General features: G+C 39.7%; 1 protein-coding gene across 3 annotated transcripts in view; it reads right to left on the bottom strand.

Moving 5' to 3' along the window:
• The window catches only part of PPEF1 (protein phosphatase with EF-hand domain 1), a 108,825-nt gene that overhangs the window by 1,960 nt on the left and 83,456 nt on the right, over positions 1-23,409 (bottom strand). For all 3 annotated transcript variants that reach the window (XM_040468261.1, XM_040468263.1, XM_040468262.1), the window contains 5 exons: positions 21,063-21,248; positions 19,564-19,706; positions 9,794-9,900; positions 1,273-1,436; positions 100-184 (listed from right to left, as the gene is read on the bottom strand). In XM_040468261.1, the coding sequence (XP_040324195.1) occupies positions 100-184; positions 1,273-1,436; positions 9,794-9,900; positions 19,564-19,706; positions 21,063-21,248 (685 nt within the window). The remainder of the gene's footprint in view (positions 1-99; positions 185-1,272; positions 1,437-9,793; positions 9,901-19,563; positions 19,707-21,062; positions 21,249-23,409) is intronic.

The raw sequence follows: 23,409 nt of genomic DNA, 5'->3' as shown, positions 1-23,409 counted from the left end.
TGGATGAAGAATGCAATAGATGAAAATAGAGTTCTGGTTTCTGAGAAACAGATTAGCCCTTGCTTTCTACTGCTACCGAACTAATCAAAGTTCATTTACCTGAGTGATCAGAATCAATGACATTAAAGATGATTCGCAGGTCAGATCGGTATCTGTACAGAGTTTCAATTAGAGTAGATTGAGCCTAAAATAAAGACGTTCTAAGTGTTAAAACACATAGAATTAATAACGGTCAATTTTAGTACATGTTACAAATACAAAACGTTCCCACCAATTCAAAGCATGTGATTCAGATAGAAATTCGAGAAGGCAGGCCTTCCTTGGAGTCCCAACCTTCTTTAATCAGAGAAAAGACCATGCTGTTGCGTGCGGAAGCATGTGCAGTCTGCAGGGCCCTGGCTGATCAAGAAGCAGTGAACAACAGCCAACACGTACTGAGAACACGTGCGTGCGGGCTCCGCCCTGAGACTTTTCTGTGGGCTATTTCATTCAGTCCTCAACAACGGCCCCAAAGAAAAGAACTATTATTATGTCCATTTTACAGATTAGAAAACAGAGAGGCAAGGTAAGTTTTGCAAGGTTCACGTAGCTAGGGAATGGGATCTGATCTCAGCTGCCCGAAGCCAAGGCCCGTGAGTCTGGTCACCGTGGTAAACTGCCTCTTGCGTGAAGCCAAAGCCTCTCTTGTGGGGGTATCTTAGTTTCCCACCTGCCTTACTTCTCTTCTCTCTGCTCTGACCTTCTCATCTCCCCTGCAAACAATCGCCCCAGTCTTCCTTCCCATCGGCTCACGTTCAGCCCAGTGTGGTAACTAACTGGCAAAGAGTTGTTATTAAGTACGGGGCGGGGGCGGGCCTTACAACTCTCCCCGGGGTATTCCCATTTTAATAAGAGATTTTTAATTTTACAAACATGACATAAGATGTCATGTCAGCAGGTCTATACTCTCGCAGTGTAATAGGGACTCTGTTGAGGAGCTGAAGGGGTGAGTTGTATGAAAGAGTGGGTGTCGTATCTGCCCTTCTGATTTGACATGGATTTTCTCGCAGAAGCTTTTCCTTCTTTTTCCATTTTGCCTATCCTTAGAAAGCACAAATTTCCCGGACAGATCACTATGTACTTGGGGGAGCCCCCGTAGGCCTTCCCCAAGCCTGCCACGCCCATCCATTAGATGATTCCACACCCAACTTTTCAAGACTGAGTCCCTCTCACAGGTCATCTGAAGGGTGTTTCGCTCCAGCCAGGTTTCAGCTGGGGCTATGTTTCACTTGCCTCTTTCACAGGTTTCTGAATGTGGATATCCTGGAAGCTGGACATGTAGTTAACATCTCCATTGGTGTCTGTGGTGACCAGACGTGAACTCAGGGATCTCCATGGTAAGTTCAGCCCCAAAGTGTTCTCCATGGAAAAAGCCCACTGGCTCATAGAAAGTTTTCCTAACAACAACAACAACAACAACAAAGCCCATATAATTGGTTGATGATTTGATAAAGAAACGCAACCTACGTGGCAGAGTCAGTGAGCAGCCTGGGGTTTTGAGGCCTGGGTGCCTCCTTCTCCCCTTTGTGATTTGTCCCACCAGGCCCCACAGCTCTAAGGGACAAATAAACTAAAAAAAGTCTTGGGTGTTCCACAGATCTTGCCCGTAATGTTATGTGTGAGCAATCAGACATTGGGTGTTCGATCTTTTGTTCCTTTTTCTGATTAGCAAAGGAAGGTGTATTTACAATAGAAGATTTTAAAACACGAAAGGATATAAAGGATAAAAGATTACTTTCATTTTTCATATTTTGGCATGTAATTCACTTCTCATTTTCCAAGGTCCTATCCCTTCATCCCCTGATATTATATGTAGTCTTTCAAAATATAAATATCTTTATTTTTTCTGATTATTAAAGATACGCTCGTTCGAAATGATTTTGAACGAATAGAAAAAATGTTATTACTTGTAGTGCACACAAACAGGGATATATACAAATATATCTACATTTTACCTTTCTTAGAGCCAAATATGCCTTGTAGTCTAGCAAATGTTTTATATACATGTGTCTATGGCAACACACATAGCATATTTATTCTTTTTTTTTTTAATGTTTATTTATTTTTGAGACAGAGAGAGACAGAGCATGAACGGGGGAGGGCCAGAGAGAGAGGGAGACACAGAATCGGAAGCAGGCTCCAGGCTCTGAGCCGTCAGCCCAGAGCCCGACGCGGGGCTCAAACTCACGGACCGTGAGATCATGACCTGAGCCGAAGTCGGACGCTTAACCGACTGAGCCACCCAGGCACCCCATAGCATATTTATTCTAATCTGAGTTTTTACTTACAATAAATCATGGACATCCATCTATGTTAAGAAACGTAGATCTACATCATTATTTTAATGGCTATTCAACTATTTCATTATCTCCTTAGGATCACTCCTATAAGTGGAATTTACTGGATCAAAGAGGATGCACATTTTTAAGCCTTTTGACATACAATACCAAACTGTTTTCGAGAAAAAAAAATCCATTTACACTCCCATAAAACCATTCCCCACATACTTACCTGCCAAAGACATAATTCCTTTTTACCTTTGTTTCATCATTTTGAAGGGAGAAAAGGAATTAATGAGGTAGAAAAAATTAAAATTGAAATTAAAAAAATTAAAATTAAAAAATTAAAAACACACACAAAAACTGAAGAAATGCTGCTAGGTCCTAGGTGTGTTTTGATAGTAGAGAAAAATTAAAGAAAAATATTTTTAACAAAAATTGAAAATAAAAATGAGTTTTTTCTCTTTCTGCTGAGTTCCTTGGTTCAGGTTGTGCAGTTGTTGTGTTATCCTCAGATCAGTTTTCTAGGTGTGCAGGATGCTTTAATGTTGGTCTGGCTGTATTTCATGGACACGAGACACACAAAAAACCTCCACACTGTTCCCTCTTTGAAGCTTTTTTAAAAGTTATTTTAATTCCAGTTGCCGTGCAGTGTAATATTAGTTTCAGGTGTACCTATAGTGACTCAACACTTCTGTACATCCCCCTGTGCTCACCCCAAGTGCACGCCTTATTCCCCATCACCTACTTCACCCATCCCCCAGCCACCTCCCCTCTGGTCACCATCAGCTTGTTCTTTGTAATTAAGAGTCTGTTCTCAATTTGTCTCTTATTTTTTCCCTTCGCCTGTTTTGTTTCTTAAATTTCACATATGAGTGAAATCATATGGCATTTCTCTTTCTCTGACCAACTTATTTCGTTTAGCCTAATACTCTAGCTCCATCCATGTCATTGCAAATGGCATGATTTCCTTCTTTTTTCTGGCTGAATAATATTCCATTGTATATATATACACACCACATCTTATGTATCCATTCATTAACTGATGGACATTTGCATTGCTTCCATAGCTTGGCTATTATAAATAATACTCCCATAGACATAGGGGTGCGTGTATCCCTGTGAATTAGTGTTCTTGTATTCTTTGAGTAAATACCCAGCAGTGTGATTGCTGGAACTTAAGGTATTTCTATTTTTGACTTTTTGAAGAACCTCCATACTGTCTTCCACATCGGCTGCACCAATTGGCATTCCCACCAACAGTGCAAGAGGGTTCCCCTTTCTCCACATCCTCACCAATACTTGTTGTTACTTGTGTTGTCGATTTTAGCCATACTGACAGGTGTGAGGTGATATCTCACTGTGGTTTTGATTTGCATTTCCCTCATGATAAGTGATGATGAACATCTTTTCATGTGTCTGTTGGTCATAATTCTTTTTTCTAAATTAAAGTTCAACACATACAGAAAAACTCACAAAACAAATACAGGGCCCGGTGAATTATCACAAAGAGAATTCCTATGTAACCACCACCAAGGACAAGAAATAAAACATTGCCAAATCCACATGATTTCACTCGTATTTGGAATTTAAAAAACAAAAGAAACAAAAGGGGAAAAAAAGAGAGAAGCAAACCAAGAAACAGACTGTTAACTATAGAGAACGAACTGATAGTTACCAGAGGGGAGGGGGGGCAGGTGGACGGGTGAGACAGGTGATGGGGATTAAGGAGTGCACTTGTCAGTGAGGAGCACCAGATGATGTATGGTTGCATCACCATATTATACACAAGCTAATACTACACTTTTAACTAACTGGAATTTAAATAAAACCCCAAAGTTAAAAAAAAAAGATTGCCAATATTCAAAAGGCCCCCTTGGGGCCCCTCACAATTACTACCACTTCCCACTTTCCTAAAGAGAGCCACTATCTTGATCTCTAATACTATAATTTGCTTTTTGCCTTTTTTGACCTATATGTAAATGGAATCATGAAGTATATATTTGGGGGGACATCTGGCTTCTTTTGCTCAACGCTGAGTTCATGAGATTCAGCCATGTTGTTCCATTTAGTTGTAGGTCTTCATTTTCATCAGTGTATAGTATTCCATGGTGTGAATATACACAATTTATATATCCGTTCTACTGTTGGTGGATGTTAGATTATCTCCAGTTTGGGGCTATTACAAACAGTGCTGCTAAGAACATTTCTGTAGGGGCGCCTGGGGAGGCTCAGTTGGTTAAGCGGCCGACTTCGGCTCAGGTCACGATCTCGCGGTCTGTGGGTTCGAGCCCCGTGTCGGGCTCTGTGCTGTCAGCACAGAGCCTGGAGCCTGTTTCAGATTCTGTGTCTCCCTCTCTCTGACCCTCCCCTGTTCATGCTCTGTCTCTCCCTGTCTCAAAAATAAATAAAACGTTAAAAAAAAACTAAAAAAAAAAACACATTTCTGTAGATGCCCTTTCGGTGCATTGAACCTATAGCTCAATTTGAAGAGAATTCATATGCTGACAACTTTGGCCCTTGCACACAGCAATACCTACCCATTTATTTTCGTCCTTTTTAATTTCTCTTAATCATTTAGAAATCTCATACATCAATCGTTCAGTTCCTTTCTCGTCCTTGATTATCTACCCTGAATGGGATCTTTGAAGATTTTAATTACCTAAAAGTTCATTGTTAGCTCTACCAGCCATCAGTTTACTCCTACTCAGCTCAAAGCTACCCTTCTTTGCCCTGTTTTATGACACTGGAACTGAACCCTGTAAATAATTCTCTTTGGGCGCCTGGTAAAATGTCAGTAGAGAGTACAGGAAGGATACTCTAAGACACAGCAGAAGAATCACTTCTGGCATGCTTTCCTTCTTGCTTTTCCAGTAGAGCATGGTTACCAGAGTGTGGGAAATGCATTGGCACTCACTCTCCAGTCAATTTCACTGACACCTCAGTGAATGGCTTCCTTGCCAGGAGTGTGTGGGAGGCACAGCGATACAGCCCAAAAAGGGTTTTGTTGGCACTCCCGTGGGTGGCCCCATCCACTTCAGTCCGGGCTCAACAGCTACCAACCAGCTCTGACATGAGACACTTCAGTGAACTTCCACCGCATCTAGTGGGCCACAGTCATTCCCTCTCCAATTAGGTCTGAATATTAGCCTTGCTTGAGAGCAGGGGACTCTTCCAAGTCTGTTCCTTCCTTGGGTTCACTTTCTTAGCCTTAGAGATAGTAGCTGCACCCTACAATTTCTATTCCTGTATGCTTTAGCATTCTCTTTCAGCCATTTTAGTAAATAGCCTTTTACTAGTTAATAATTCTTTACATTAAATTTCCCAGTTCAAATTATTGCCGTGGTTTCTATCTCCTGAATAGACTCTGACTGATAACCTGATATATGAAAACACAATAAATTTCTCTGCGTTGACCTTGTGTTCTACAACTTGTTCAATTCAATTATTAATTATAATAGTTTTTCTGTGTATTTGGGTTTTTGATATACTCAATCATGTTGTCTATACGTAGTAACATTGTATTTCTTCCTTTGTAATTCTTATCATCTTATTTAACTTGCCTTATTGTAGTAGCTAGCATCCCTAGCACAATGTTGAACAATTTTGAGAATAGACATCTCTATTAGTCTCCTATTGCTGCTGTAACACATTACCACAGACTTAGTGGCTTTAAAGAACACAAATTTATTCTCTTATAGTTCTGGGGGCTAGGAGTCCAAAATCACTTTTGCTGGTACAAGCGAAAGTGTCAGTGGGGGTGGTTCCTTTGAGAAACTCTGATGGGAGGATCTGTTTTTTACCCCTTTTCAGCTTCTAAAGGCTGCCTATATTCCTTGGCTTGGAGGAGTTTTCAAGGAGTATCATTTCAATATTTTCTACCATTATCACATCACCTTCTCCTCGGACTCTGACTCCTACATCCCTCTTATAAGGACCATTGTGATTATATCAATTCCACTTAGATAATGCATGATAGTCTCCCTAGGTCAAGATCATTATTTTTTTTAAGATTTTATTTGTAAGAATTTCTATACCCAACATGGGACTCGAACCCACAACTCTGAGATCAACAGTTGTGTGTTCCACTGACTGAGCCAGCCACATGCCCCTCAAGATCAGTATTTTAATCACATCTGCAAAATTCCTTTTGGGATCTAAGGTAACACTGAGAGATTCTGGGGATTAGGATGCAGACACATTGGGGATGGGGAATTATTCAGTATCTTTCTCTTATTCTCAATCTTAGAAGAAAAGGTTTCAACATTACCCCATCAATTATGCTGTTTTCTATAGGCTATGATAGATATCCTTTATAAGATTAAGGAAATTTGCTTCATTTTTAGTTTTCTAAAACCATGAAACCAAGGTAAAATACATCCAATAAATTTTTCTTATTTTGAGAGAATTAAGACTTCTTTAATTTGGTTAAATTGGTGAATTACACTGATTGATTTTTCATTTATCAAATCAACCCAGAATTCCTAGTGTTTCTAGAATAAACCAACTTGTTCGTTTTACATTAACCTTTTTCCAGTATTTCATTTGGGACTTTTTTCATCTAAATTTATGTCTGAGATTAGCCTTTAATTTTCCTTTTCCATAATGTTTTTACTAGGTTTTGGTATCAAGGTTATGCTGACCTCCTAAAATAATCTTGGAAGTGTTCCTTATGTTTTTATTCTCTGGAAGAGTTTGTGTAAGACTGATTTTATTCTTTTTTTTTTTTTTTTTTTTTTTTAAGTAGGCTTCATGCCCAGCACGGAGCCCAATGCAGGGCTTGAACTCTACAACCCTGAGATTAAGAGTCAGATGCTTAACTAACTGAGTCACTCAGGTGCCTCTAGACTGGTTTTATTCTTTAAAAAAATTTTTTTGTAATGTTTATTTGTTTTTGAGAGAGACAGAGTTTGAGCGGGTGAGGGACAGAGAGAGGGAGATACAGAATCTGAAACAGGCTCCAGGCTCTGAGCTGTCAGCACAGAGCCTGATGTTGGGTTCAAACCCACAGACCATGAGATCATGACCTGAGGCAAAGTTGGATGCTTAACCAGCTGAGCCACCCAGATGACCCTAGACTGGTTTCATTCTTAAATGTATATTTTAATGGCTAATGAAGCTATCTGAACCCAGGGCCTTCCTTGTGGAAAGTTTCAAAATTTCAGATCCAGTTTCTTCAACAGTTATAGAATTGTTCAGGCTTTCTATTTCTTTTTGTGTCAGTTTTGGTAAGTGTGTGTGTGTGTGTGTGTGTGTGTGTGTGTGTGTGTGTACATACATATTTTAGGAATTTGTCCATTTAATCTAAAGTATCAATTCACTAGCATAAGAGTTTTTATAATACACCTTATGAGCTTTTTAATATCTGTAAAGTCTGTATATACTAAAATTTCCCCTTTCAGTTCTGGCATTGGTTATTTATGCTTTCTCTATCTCCTTACCAGGGTTTTATCAAATTTTCCAGTTTCTTCAAATAACCTTTTTGTTTTTACTTTGTTGATCATAGTTTCATCTTTCAAAATATATGCATTTTCAATTCTTCTCTAACTTGCATCTTATATGTTGCATTTTCCTTATCATTGAGTTGCAGATTTCTAATTTCCACTGTGATTTCTCCTTTGACCCAAGGGTTACTTAGAAGTGTATTTCTCATTTCCAAGCCCAAGGGGGATTTTCTGGCTACCTTCTGTCATTGAGTTATAGCTCAATTCACTATGACAGAAAATTTATTCCGTATGTTTCCAATACAAAATTTGTTGATATTTGCTTTATGTTCCAGGATATAGTCAGGATATGTTCCATGTGTGCTTGACAAGAGTGTGTATTCTGCATTGTTGAGCAGGGTTCTATGTATGTCTTTTAGGGAAACTCTGCTAATCTTTTTGTCAGTTAATTCTTTCAGTTAAAGGAGTATTATAATCATCCACTATGATGGTAGATTTTTCTACTTGTTCTGTCCATTTTTGTTTTACATATTTTTGAGGCTATATTAGTAGGCACATATGCATTTCTAATGGATTCAATTGGCAAACAGAATACTTTATCATTATAAAGTGTCCCTTGTTATTTCTAGTAATGTAGACTTCCTGGAAGTCTACTTTGTCTAATATTAATAGAGCTGTTTCAACCTCGGGTTTGTTAGTGTTTTCGTGTTATATCTTTTTCTAAATTTTATTTTCAATGTTTTGTATATATTATTCCACTGTCTACTGGCTTCTATTGTGACTGTTGAGAAGTCTGATATCAGTCAAATTGTTTTCCCTTTGTAGCAATGTGTATTTCTCTCTGCTTGCTTTTAGGATATTTTTCTTTGCTGTTGGTACTCTGTGGTTTCTCCACAAGGGTATATAGGTGTGGATTTAATTTTTTTTATCCTATTTGAGAAACACTGTATCTCTCTACCTGTGAATTTGAGTTGCTCATCAATTCTGGAAAAGTCTAGGCCATTATCATGTCAAATACATCCTCTCTTACATTGTTTCCTCCTGAGACCCTGAGTAGATGTATGTTAAACTTTATTTTACTGTCCATTAGTCTTAGCCTTTCTAATTCTGTCTTAAGTAGTGTCTAATCTTCCGTTTAACCCATCCAATATGGTTTTCTTAAACAAGTATATTTTTACATCTATTTGGCTCTTCTTCAAATCATTCTTTAAATGCATGTCAGTGATCCACCTTTTATTTCTTTAAACATTTCTTAGTTATTTTTATTTGTATTTGATAATTCCAATATCTGCTATCTTTAGAGAATGACATCTGTCATTGTTTCTGTTGACGCTTACTCACGGTAGCTTGTCTCCTTTGTTTCATGATCTTTGGTTATGAACTCATGGTTGATCTTAATCTCTGCTTATGTTAGTGGCCAAAATTAGGGATGCATCCCTTGAACATGGATTTGCATTTGCTTGCCAAGAGTCAAGGGGCACTACAAAAATAGCCTACTTTAGCCACTTTCAGGGTCCAGGCTTAATGTGGAAGTCTCAGATTCAGCTTATCCATCTTTCTGTTATCCTTTGGTCTAGTCTCAGGATTGAGCACAACACCAAAATTAGTATTTGCCCTCAGGACAATCGAGCATTTTGTGCTTGTTTGCTGCTCCAAGCTGGTTTCAAAAAACGTTTCATGAGAGAAAAATGTTTGCTAGATATTTATTTTACTGTGAGGCTGGTAGATGCATTAAAATTCTGTATCCTCTAGAATCTCGCTGTTTCTTAACAGGAGGGCCTTCCAGAGTGTCTAGTCTGAGCCACTACCAGAATAGAAGGGTTGCTGTTGTTTTAAGTTGAAAGAAACGTACTGCAAAGGAGGGATATGGCTTTTTTCAAGCACATAACGGATTATGTTTTATTTTTATCTCTATCTTTCCTTGCTAGTAAAAATAGAGAACTGAAATCTTCAGGAAGCGAAAAAAATGAAAACTGATTTGTACGTAAGCTGGTATGTTAAGAAATGGTAAGCATTACATAATTTTATTACCTGATTTACTGTGGTCTTGAAGTTGGAAAGCATGAATGAGGTCAGTTTTTCGTGCAATTATTCTCTCTCTTAATATCCTGATGGCACTACTTTCAATAGCTTTCACCCTATGTTAACAAAACAATTATTAGGCAAAAGATACAGACAGATCCTGTTCTGTCTTGTTTTCATGTGCTATGTTACCACTTACCAGTTTCTACTTCAAATGAATTGCCTAATTTCACACATGCCATGTTCCTAGGTGGTCAGCGTTGGTATATGTATGCCTGTGTGTGCATGTATTGTGAAATTTTAAAAGGACTACCACTGGTGTTTTCTTTTTGAATTCAAAGATTTACATGAGCAATTAATGTCTGAGCATATCCAAGATACTTTTGAAAAACAAGAAAATTAAGAGGGACTTGCTAGAGCACACTTTAATATTTCCTGTGAAGTTGCTGAAACCTAACAGCAGGTATTGACACAGGAGAAGACAGATACATGAGCAGAACATAATAGAAATTGCATAAACATAGTCAACTATATATGGGAACAATGTGTATGACAAAGGAGGTATTACAATTCAGTAGAGAAGAGCAATTTTTTTTTTAACATGGTGCTAGCTAGCATAGTTATCCGTCTGGATGCTAAACCACCTCAGACCATTTACAAAAATAAATTCTAAATAAAGGAGGAACAGACGAACAAAGTAGCTGTGAGTCATATACCCCTCTCCCCAAAAAAGCAAAATGGCAGAGGTAAATCAAACCATATCAATAATAGCATCATATGTGAATAGATTTTTAGACATCAAAAAGCAGAGGCTATGAGACCAGATTTTTTTTTAAAGACCCAACTATGTTTTCTACAGGAGATACACTTCAGTTTCAAAGATACAAAAGAGCTTGAGAGAACAACAACAAAAAAGATGTATTATGCAAACATCAACCATAAGACAGTTAGAATGGCTATACTAACAGAAGACAGAATAGACTTGAAGACAAAATCTGTTACTAGAGACACAGAGGAATATTTTATAATGATAAAAGAGTCAGTCAGGAAGATAAAACAATTACAAACATCTATAAACCTAACAAGGGAGCCCAAACATATATGAAGCAAAACCAGACAGAACTGAAGGGAGAAACAGACAATTTAAAAATAATAGTTGGAGACTTCAATATTCTACTTTCAATAATAGATAGAACAATGAGGCAGAAAATAAAAAAGGATATAAAAGACTTGAACAGAGGGGCACATGGGTGGCTCAGTTGGCTAAGTATCCGACTCTTGATTTCAGCTCAGGTCATGAGCTCACAGTTTGTGGGATCCAGCCCCATGTGAGGCTCTGTGCTAACGGCATGGAGCCTGCTTGGGATTCTCTCTCTCTGTCTCTCTCTGCCCCTCCCCTGCTTACACTCTCTCTCTCTCTCTCTCTCTGCCCCTCCCCTGCTTACTCTCTCTCTCTCTCTCTCAAAATAAATAAATAAACTTCAAAAAATTTAAAAAAAAATTTAAAGACTTGAACAGCACTATAAACCAACTAAATTTAACAGATATGTATAAAACACTGTACCCAACAACAGCAGAGTATACATTTTTCTAAAGCATATATGGAACATTCTCCATGATAGATCCTCTGCTAGGCCATAATATGTCTCAATACATTTAACATGATCAAAATCAGACAAAGTAGCTTTTCTGACTACAAAAGGAATAAATTGGAGATCAATAACAGAAAGAAATTTGGAGGAATCACAAATATGAGGAAACTAAACAACACCATCCTAAACAACCAATATGTCAAAGAAGAAATCACAAGAGAAATTAGGAAATACTTTAAGATAACAGAAGATTAAAACACAACATGACAATGTTGTGACAACGTGAGACACAACTAAACCAGTGCTTAGAGGAAAATTTGTAGCTATAAATGCTGATATTAAAAAAAAAAGATCTCAAATCAATAACCTAATCTCTACCTTCAAAAACTAGAAAAAAGAAGAGTAAAAGTAAACCCAAAGCAAGCAGAAGGATGGAAAGAATGAAGAGGAGAGGAAAACTACAGGCATCCGTGTTTTCCTGTGCTTCACTTTATTGCATTTCACAGGTATTTTTTACATGTGGAAGGTTTGTGGCAGCCCTGTATCGACCAAGTCCATTAGTGACATTTTTCAAATAACATTCACTCACTTCGTGTCTCTGTGTCACAGTTTTCAAACTTTCAATATTTCAATTTTTTCAAATATTTCAAACTTTCTCATTATTATTGTATTTGTTATGGTGATCTGTGATCAGTGATCTTTGATGTTAGTATTGTAATTTTGCCTTGGGGGGGGGCACAAACCATGCCCATATAAGACTTAATTGATAAATATAGTGTGCGTTCTGACTTCTCCACTGACCAGCCATTCTCACATCTCTCTCCCTCTCCTTGACCTTCCCTATTCCCTGAGACACACTGAAATTAGGCCAGTTGAGAACCCTACAATGCCAAGTGTGCAAGTGAAAGGAAGAGTCATGTCTCTCACTTTATTTCTAAAAGTTTATTTACCTATTGTTTTTTTAGTAATCTCCACACCCATGTGGGGCTCAAACTCACAATCCTGAGATCAAGAGTCGCATGCTCTTACAACTGAGTCAGCCAGGCACCCCTCTCACATTAAACCAAAATCTAGAAATGATTAAGCTTAGTGAGGAAGTCATGGTGAAAGCCAAGACAGGTTGAAAACTAAGCCTTTCGTGCCAAACAGTAAGCCAAGAGGTGAATGCAAAGAAAAAAATTTTGAAAAGAAATTAAAAGTGCTACTCCAATAAACACAAAAGATAAGAAAGTGAAGCATTCTTATTGCTGATATGGAGAAAGTCTGAGTGGTCTGGATAGAAGATCAAACCAGCCAAGGTGCACCTGGGTGCCTCAGTCAGTTAAGTGTCTGACTCTTTTAAATTAAAAAAAAATTTTTTTAACGTCTATTCATCTTTGAGAGACAGAGACAGACAGAGCATGAGCGGGGAAGGGGCAGAGAGAGGGAGACACAGAATCAGAAGCAGGCTCCAGTCTCTGAGCTGTCAGCACAGAGCCCAACGTAGGGCTCGAACTCACGAACTGCAAGATCATGACCTGAGCCGAAGTCGGACACTCAACCGACTGAGCCACCCAGGCGCCCCTAAAAAAATTTTTTTAAGTTTACATATTTATTTAGAGAGAGACAGAGATAGCGTGAATGGGCGAGGAGCAGAGAGAGGAGTAGAGAGAGAGGGAGAAGAGAGAGAATCCCAAGCAGGCTCTACATGGTCAGCACAGAGCCTGAAACAGGGCTTGAAGTCATGAAACCATGAGATCATGACCTGAGCTGAAACCAAGAGTCAGATGCTTAACTGACTGAGCCACCCAGGCACCCCAAGTGTCCAACTCTTGATCTCAGCTCAGGTCTTGATCTCAGGGTTGTGAGTTCAAACCCTGCATTGGGCTCCACACTGGACATGAAGCCTACTTAAAACAAAAACAAAACAAAACAAAACAAAACAAAACAAAAAGATGAAACCAGCCACAATATTGTTTTAGTCCAAAGCCTAATCCAGAGCAAAGCCCTAAATCTCTTCAATTCTATGAAGGCTGAGAAAGCTAAAGGAAGCTGTGGAAGAAAAGTTTGAAGCTAGCAGAGGTTGGCTCATGAGGTTTAAGGAAAGAATCTATCTCTATAACATCAAAGTACAAGGTGAAGCAGCAAGTGCTGATGTAGAAGCTATAGCAAGTTACCCAGAAAATCTAGCTAAAATAATCAACGAAGGTGGCTACACTAAACAACAGGTTCTCAATGCAGATGAAACAGCCTTCTACTGGAATATGATGCCATCTAGGACTTCCATAGCTGGAGAGGAGAAGTCAATACCTGGCTTGAAAGCTTCTAAAGCCAGGCTGACTCTCTTGGAAGGGGCTAATGCAGCTAGAGACTAAGTTGAAGGCAATGTTTATTTACCATTCTGAAAATCCTAGGGCCCATAAGAATGATGCTTAATCCACTCTGCCTGTGCTCTACAAATGGAACAACAAAGCCTGGATGACAGCACATACCTGTTTAAAACATGGTTTACTGAATATATTAAGCCCATCGTTGAGAACTACTGCTCAGAAAAAAGGAGTACTTTCAAAATACGACCGCTCAGTGACAATGTACCTGGTCACCCAAGAGCTCTGATGGAGATGTACAATGAGATTAATGTTGTTTTTGTGGCTGCTAACACAACATTCATTCTGCACTCCATGGATCAAGGAGAAATTTAGACTTTCAAGTCTTATTATTTAAGAAACACATTTTATAAGGATATAGCTGCCATAGATAGTGATTCCTCTGACTGATCTGGGAAAAGTAAATTGAACACCTGAAAAGGATTTGCCATTTTGGATGCCAGTAAGAACACTCATGATGCATGGGAAGAGGTCAAATAGCAACATTAACAGGAATCTGGAAGAAGTTGATTCCAAACCTTATGGATGACTTTGAGGGGTTCAAGACTTCAGTGAAGGAAGTAATTGCAGATGTGGCAGAAATAGCAGGAGAACTAGAATTACAAATAGAGACTGAAGATGTGACTGAACTGGTACAATCTCATGATGGCGAGAAACTCCAATTTTGAAAGAAGTTACTATGGGTAAAATGCTGTCAAACAGCATCACATGCTACAGAGAAACCTTTCATAAAAGGAAGAGCCAATCAATTCAGCAAATTGCACTGTTGTCTTATTTTAAGAAATTCCCACAGCCACCCCAATCTTCAGCAACCACTACTCTGATCAGTCAGCAGCCATCAACATTGAGGCAAGACCCTCCACCAGCAAAAATATCACAACTTGCTGGAAGCTCAAAAGATGGCTAGCAATTTTTTTAGCGGTAGCGTATTTTTAAGGTATATACATTGTTTTTTAGACATGCTATTGCATGCATACCAGACTACAGTGTAATGTAGACATAACCTTTATATGCACTGGGAAAGCAAAAAAATTCTCCTGACTTGCTTTATTGTTAACATTTGCTTTCTTACGGTGGTCTGAAACTGAACGTGCAATTATTTCTGAGATATGCCTGCAAATGAAAGAGAAAATAGAAAAACAATAGCGAAAATTCACGAAGCCAAAAATTGGTTCTTTGAAAAGATCAACAAAACTGACAAAACTTCGTCTAGACTGGCCAAGAAAAAAAAAAAGAAGACTCAAATTTCTAAAATCAGGAATGAAAGACGGCTCATCTCAACTGACCTCACAGAAGTAAATGATTATAAAGGGATATTATAAACAATTGTACACCAACAAATTAGATAACCCAGATGAAATGGACAAATTCCTACAAGGATACAAACTACCAAAACTAAGAAGAAATAGAAAAACTGAACATACCTGGAACAAATAAAAAAACATTGAATAAGTAATCAAACATCTGCCCACAAAGAAAAGCTCAGGGCCAGATGGCTTCACTGGTGAATTCTACCAAACATCTAAAGAAGAATTAATACCAAGCGTTCGCAAACCCTTCCAAAAAAATAGAAGAGGTGGGAATACTACCCATCTTTTTATATGAAGCAAGTGTTAGCCTGATACCAAAACCAGGCAAAGATCACAAGAAAACTACATATCACTACAACATCTCTTAAGAATATACATCGAGGGGCATCTGGCTGGCTCAATCGGTAGAGCATGTGACTCTTGATCTCTGGGTTGTGGGTTTGAGCTCCATGTTGGGCATAGAGATTACTTTTAGACTTTTTTAATTAAAAAAATGAATATAGATGGAAAATCCTTAACAAAATAATAGCAAACTGCATTCAGCAATATAGAAAAAGGACTATATACCATGAACAAGTGGGGTTTATCCCAGGAATGCAAGGTTTGTTTGACATCTGAAATGAATAAATGTAACACACTATATTAATAAAATAAAAAACAAAAACCACATGACCATCTCAATAGATACAAAGTATTTGACAAACTCCAACACTCTTTCATGATAAAAACACTCAACAAATTAGGCATAGAAGAGAACTTCCTCAACCAGATGAGGGACATCTACATAAAACACAGAGCTGATATACTTAGGGTGAAAGACTGAATGTGTCCCTCTTAAGATCAGGAACAAAGCAAGGATATCTGCCCTCACCACTTTTAGTCAACATTAGTTGTCAGCTAAAGCAACCTTGAAAAAGCAAAGCCAAGCTGGAGGCATCACAATTCGAGACTTCAAGTTATAGTACAAAGCTGCAGTAATCAAAACAGTATGGCACTGGCACACAGATCAAGAGAACAGAACAGAAAACCCAGAAATAAACCCGCAATTATATGGTCAATTAATCTTTGACAAAGCAGGAAAGCATATGCAATGGGAAAAAAGACAGTCTCTTCAACATATGGTGTTGAGAAAACTGGACAAACTACATGCAGAAGAATGCCACTGGACCATTTTCTTACACCATACACAAAATAAATTCAAAATGGATTAAAGACCTAAATGTGAGACCTGAAACCATAAAAATCCTAGAAGAGGGCACAGGTAATAACCTCTCTAGCGTCGGCCACAGTAACTATTTTCTAGACAGGTCCCCTGAGGCAAGGGACACAAAAGCAAAAATAAACTATTGGAACTACATCAAAATAAAAAGCTTCTGCACAGCAAAGGAAACAATCGACAAAACTAAAATGCAACTTACAGAATGGGAGAAGGTATTTGCAAGTGACATATCCAATAAAGGGTCAGTATCCAAATTATATAAAGAACTTACAAAATGCAATACCCAGGAAACAAATAATCCAATTTAAAAATAGGCTGAAGACATGAACAGACATTTTTCCAAAGAAGACATACAGATGGCCAACAGATACAAGAAAAGATGATCATCATCACTTACCATCAGGGAAATGCAAATCAAAACCACAATGAGATACCACCTCACAACTGTCAGAATGGCTAAAATTAATAACACAAGAGACAACAGGCGTTGGTGAGGATGTGGAGAAAGGGGAACCCTCTTGCCCTATTGGTGGGAATGCAAGCTGGTGCAGCCACTCTGGAGAACAGTATGCAGCTTCTTCAAAATGTGAAAAAATAGAACTACCCTGCGACCCAGCAATTGCACTACTAGGTATTTACCCAAAGAATAAAAAAATACTAATTCAAAGGGATACATCCTAGGTTTATAGCAGCATTATTTACAATAGCCAAGATATGGAAGCAACCCAAATATCCATTGACTGCTAAATGGATAAAGAAGATGTGGTGTGTGTGTGTGTGTGTGTGTGTGTGTGTGTGTGTGTGGGTATTATGTATATATACATATATATATACATACATATATGTATATATACATACATATATGTATGTATATATATATGTATATATGAATATTATTCAACCATAAAAAATGAAATCTTGCCATTTTCAATGACATGAATGGAGCTAGAGAGTATAATGCTAAGCAAAATAAGGAAGTCAGAGAAAGACAGATACATGATTTCACTCACATGTGAAATTTAAGAAACAAAACAAACCAGCAAAGAAAAAAAAGAGAGACAAACCAAGAAGCAGACTGTTTACTATAGAGAACAAACTGATAGTTACCAGAGGGGAGGAGGGTTGGGGGGTCATGGGGGAAACAGGTGATAGGGATTAAGGAGTGCACTTGTCGTGATGAGCACAGGGTGATGTATGGAATTGTTGAATCACTATATTGTACACCTGAAGCTAATGTAACACTATATGTTCACTATAATAGAATTAAAAACATAAAAAAATTTTTTTAATAAAGAAAATGTGGTCTGTCCATCTAATGGAATATTACCCAGCCATAAAAAGGAATGAAATACTCATGCATGTTACAGCATGAATGAACCTCAAAAACATTGTGCTGAGCAAAAGAAGCCAGTCACAAAAGACCACATACTGTGTGATTCCATTTACATGCAATGTCCAGAATAGGTAAATGCATAGAAACAGAAAGCAGATTACTGGTTGCCTAGAGTTGTTGATGGGGGAGGTGACTGGTGAGTGACTGCTAATGGGTACAAGTGGTCTTTTTAGGCTGGCAAAAATGTTTAAAAACTAGATTATGGTGATGGTTGCACAACTCTAAAAATACTATCGGTGAGTTGTGTATTTTAAATTGGTCAACTTCATCACATGTGAATTATGTCTCAACAAAGCTGTTAAAATAAATTAGCTTGAGATGAACTTACTAATATAACAATATAATGAAAACTTGGTGTAGAGACATTTTTCTAACAGAGATGAAAATCCAAAAGATATGATGAAATTATATATATAAATGTGATTTCATAGAACTAAAGCAAAATGAAGACACCAACAAAATATATGCAACGTAACCGTAAAAATCCTCTATCCGTCATATGCAAAGAACTCCTAAAAATTGATCAGAAAGTGACAAGCAAACCAAGATCAAATGCAGGAACTATATAAATAGCAAATTCAAAGAAGAGAAAAATGCAATGTCCAAAAACCTAAGATGGGTGAACTCAGCTGTCTAAAAAGTTGCCAATTAAAACAATGAGATTCACCATTTTGATCCATCGGCTTGGCAAAAATTAAGAAGTGTAACAATATCTAAGCCTAATGAGCATGTGGAAAAATTGGTTTGTTGTTTTCATATTGTTAATTGTTACAACTCTTTTGGAGTACCTAGTAAAATTGTAAACATATAAATCCATAAATATCCCGTTTTGAGATGTTATGTAAAAAAAGCCCACTAAAACTTATGGCCGTACGTATGCATGTATATGTACACACAGAGGAGTGTTATAGCATTGTCTGGAATTGCAAAACCCTGGAAGCAATCTGGATGGCCATCAGTTAAATAAGATTCGGTCACTCCGTAATTATTATGGCACATCTACTAAAAAGAATGAGTTAGGTCTATGTGTGCCAACTTGGAGTGATGTTCATGATATCATGATATCGTCTTTAGAGAAAAACTCAGTTGTAGAATGTGCAGTGTGATTCTATCTTTGTCAAAAAAAAAAAAGTATGTATGTTGCCGACTGCCTTTCTCCTTCCCCTGGGATCCGTATTTGATGAGGAAAAGGGTTTTTGCTTCTTCTGTTCACTGCTGTATCACTTGTGCCTACAACAGGGTGTGACGTATAGTAGGTGCTCCAAAAACATTTTTTTATTCGATGAATATAAAGATCTGTTTTTGTGGGAGCAAGAAGAGGCTGTCCATTTCAGTTGCATCTGCAGAAAAGGATTATCGAGAACGAGGGGGAGAGATGATTGGCATTCTCTGTATACATCTTTGGCCTCACTCGTCAACAATAAACATACTCGTTTTGTGATGACAGCTTCTTAAAAAGGTAATGTTGAGTGGAGAAAAGGAAGATAAAGTATGGATGCCATCACATGGAGAGACACTCAACTCCTGTCATACACACTCTGAGCAGAGAAGAGACCAAGAGGCAAGAGCACACGGGGCTGTTTGGGGACAGAGAAGACTGCAGGGTGCGGGACTGGGTGGATGTGGGGACCGTCTTTTCTTTACATTCGGCTAGAGGCCGTTCGTGCACACTGACTGCTTTACCCATTTACAGAGACATATGGGCTGGAAAGGTCTTCTCTTGGTTTCAAATACGAATGCGTTCACCACCGGGTGTCTGGAATGAATTCTATTTTGTTTATGCCCACGAGTAACCAGTAAGTAGTTGCCTTCACTCCCACGGCTGCTCTTAGTCACTCTGGACTGGTCCCACTTGGTCACCAGCACCAGCGCTCAGAGTTCTCCTTAGGGCATACACACCTTTGGTAAAGAGGCCTCAAGCACGTTGTCCTAGTTACTTGGTACTGGAAGAATCGAGGGGCCATACCAGAAGACAGTTTGATGTAAGCACCTCGATTGCTGCCTTCTTCATAATAATTAGAAGCAGAAAATATAGTAATGACCTGATAAAAGAAACAGAAGACCAGGATCACATGGAGGTGGTTCTCAAAAGGTCTCTCAATAAAGTCAGAAATAGCTCAATTCCTAAAAAGGCAAACATCAAAGTTCCGGACGCATACAAATGATCCAAGTCTGACAGGATTTTCTGTGCTTCCACTGGAGAGGCAACAAGGCTCTCAAACGGGTGTCCCCAGGAATACGGGCTTCTAGCCCCTCGTCCCCGCAGCGCCTGGCCTTGCAATCCTGTGGAGGATTTCAGTTCCGTATCTGACGATCCCCCTTATCGCTAGGTTTTGGAAATTCTAATGTTCCAAGCGGGGGAAGACTTTGTTTTCCTTCCCTGTGGTATTTGAGCGTTCAAAATAAAACTTGTCTCGTATGAGTCTTTTTCCTTTGCCCAAAGCTGCCTGATTTAGAGCGTCTAGGGCCCCCACAAAACTAGTGGCCAGAATAGTGGCCCAGGACCACCGTGTTGGGAGGGAACGGCCCCGGGGCCCTGGTGGAGGATGGCAGGGTAGTGCTTGTTGTAGCCGGTTCTGCCCTAATCGGCCTGCTACGTCAGACAGGCCGTTTTCTGTTTTCTTAGCCCAAGAAGCCTCACATAATACTTGCCTCAACTATCCCACGGCATTAGTAGGAGCCCGAAAGGAACTAACAGAGGTAAGCAAAGCAAAAGTTTTGAAATAGAAAGGAATGCCACACAAGCTGGTATTCCATTTGATTCACGGCTGTTCTCTACTAGGAAAGGGACATCCCGGGACAACTTGGGACAAGAAACCAGTTCATCAGCCCTCGCCTCTCCCAGCCTCACCACACCCGCACTGAAGGAGCACAACACGCTCCGCTCCAGCGGCTGCAGCTGAACTGGGACCAGGCGAGTGCCTCGCTGGGGCTGGCCCGCTCGGCGAGGAGAAGGGAGGCGACTCTGTGGCTCTGCCCCGCACAGGGAAGGTACAAAAGGCGAAAGGGAGCAAACTGGATCCACTGCGGCCTTTGAGGCGCTCGGTGAGGACAAGCAGACTCTTAACCCCACTGTACTGGAACGTTGCCTTTCGGTTAGTCAAGAACGAAGCCTTTCCGTGAGGGTCCTTAGAGCTACGGGTCAGGATTTCGATCTCTGGGATTAGGGAAGATGAGGGAAATGAGCCACTATCTCTTAGGGTGAGGCACGGCGAGGCCCCTTCACGCAACCTGTGTGAACCCTATAGTCTCCTGCTTCCGTCTACCAAAGCGTGGCCTTCTGTTTTCGTCCCGGGGAAGACACCTTCCCGGAGGCTTCAAGGTCAGACGCATCCTGGGAAGAAAGACTGCTCGGGGCAAGGATGTCTGTGATGACATCACCAACAGTGTTAGCTCACCTTCCCATCGTGGCAGATTTCATACCCTTCGGGCTTACATTCATGAGACCTGATGAGCATCTTCAGCTGGTATCTATTAAGAACCTTGGAGGTGATATCTGGTCCAAAATAGCAGCCCCCTCCTCGACTTGTGTTCGGGTAACAGCCTCTTTTGCCTCTGGGATCACTCCACAGAATATTGATGACCTTTGAACAACAAAGCAGGTTAGGCTGCTATTTACAAGTGAGACTCTGTCGTTCTAGACTTCGACTTCTTTGCCAGAGACATTAACCCGAGTTATCCCGAAGTCTAACTGTTCCTCATTCCTCCTTCAAACTCGTTTCGTACTCCGCTCCTCCATAGATCTTTTCCACGACAACAGCAAGGCCCACAGCCACCGCAATCCCTTTCTGCTTGCTCGTCCCCAACAACCAATGTACCAAGAACAAGAACCAACGCAGCAATACTTAGTAGCCATGGAGAATCGGCCCTTGCCCTTGTCTGTCTGTCTTTAAACATCTCATCACGATTGTTTCACAAGTGCCGAATCTACCAATTCACCATTCTTACATGAGATGCAAGTTCTCTTAAAAGAACTTCGTCGTCCTACTCCAAAGAGAAAGCAGCTCTCCACAGCGAACACACGCTAGATGGTCTTTTTTTTTTTTTTTAATGTTTATTTATTTTTGAGAGAGGAAGGGAGAGAGAGAATCCCAAGCAGGCTCCGCGCTCTCGGTGCAGGGCCCGACTCTGGGCTCAGATCCACAAACCATGAGAAGGCGACCTGAGCCGAAACCAAGAGTCGGACACTTAACCGACTGAGCTACCCAGGTGCCCCCACATTAGATATTCTTAATACGTTCAAAGAGATAATTGGGTCTCCCAGCTGTGGCTCTGGCCCTGGCTTTTGTCCTGTTGAGCAGATAGCATGAGGAAGCCTTCTTCCCCACCACAGATACAGATAAGAGTTCATCCAAGAATACTTCCCTAAATCATCTCCTTCACTTTTTGGCCCGTCCATAAGAACACTCTCAGTTTTAGCAATAAATTCAGCCACCGACTGGTTTCCCCAACGGGTCCTAAATCCACAGGTATTTTATTAGCATCACATTTCCTTCTGGGGCTGAAAGAGGTAAATGCAGGCTACGTGATGCCCAAGACTGAAGATCCAAGTTTCTAAGAATATTTTTCATGGCTCTGATCTACATATAATGTTTCTTTATTTAAACTCCTATAGGAGCTTAAGCAGCAGTGAGAAAAAAAAAAATAGCTGTGTCACTAAAGCTGTGCAGCCTTGGGAAGACTCTCTGGGTCTCAGCTTCTAGATCTCTAAAATCAGCAGTTTGGGCCAGATGACTTGTAAAGTATCTCCAAGTTCTAACACACTATGATTCTACGAGTCCATGTTTTGTGGGCATGAAGAAACCATGCATCTTAAGTTCTGCAGTTATTCAAGCAGGTCCAAGTGAGGTCTTGACGAGAGGACCAGAAATGGTTGTCCCGGTAACCTTGACTGTACACCCATTTGTAGGTTTAGTATTGAAGGGGGGCTATAAATCAGTGAGGAAAAAGACAGCGAGCTGGAGCGAAGAACGGAACCGGTAGGAGAACCCTGGAATGACGAGCACCTGGTCGGAACTTGTCGAAACCTCCATCAGGCCAAACCAGACATTTGTGCCAAGTTTTTGACGACTGGTTGAAGTGAGACTTAAAACCACCTGAAGAAGATTCAGACCAAGATTCTCCTCTCTCCCCCTGAATGCCAACACTGAATGCCAACACTGGCACAATCCTGCCCTTCCAAATTAATACACTGGAGCCCCTTTCCCTGGCTGGTGTTTATGTCAAAACCAATACTTGCGTTGTCACATCTGGCTCTTACACCATGAATTCCTGTTGGGGGTCCCGATTTGGCCTTTAGTGTAATGAAGGCGGGAAAAATGGAACACAAGGAACTGTGCTTGTATGAGGAAGGGATTAAGTGGTAAATTCCTACATGAGATACAAGCCATTTATAGCTAAAATTACCCCTGGGAAACCTATGAAATTACCCTTAAAGCACACTATACGTGATTTTATATATACAGTCCTACACAATAATATGGATGTGTGAACATTTTATAGATGTAATAATATATAATGTGACAAATAACATTTGTGAAAATAAAATTATATATACTTTTCTCCTTTCTGCCAAATACATACAGTTAAAATGCACAGAAGTTAAACGTATGCATAATGGACTCTGTTGAACTCGGAGAAACACTGGCCAAGGACTTAGGTCTTCGGCTGGCACCTGTGTCACCTGAGGCAAATCACTTAACCTAGCTGAACTTTAGTTGGTTCATCAATGAAACGAGAAAGACA

The sequence above is a fragment of the Herpailurus yagouaroundi genome, unplaced genomic scaffold (assembly GCF_014898765.1).
Source record: "Herpailurus yagouaroundi ecotype Mexico unplaced genomic scaffold, PumYag 67690, whole genome shotgun sequence".
Lineage (NCBI taxonomy): Eukaryota > Metazoa > Chordata > Mammalia > Carnivora > Felidae > Herpailurus > Herpailurus yagouaroundi.
Note: the sequence above shows the minus strand (reverse complement) of the source record. Positions and strands in the feature narration are given on the sequence as shown.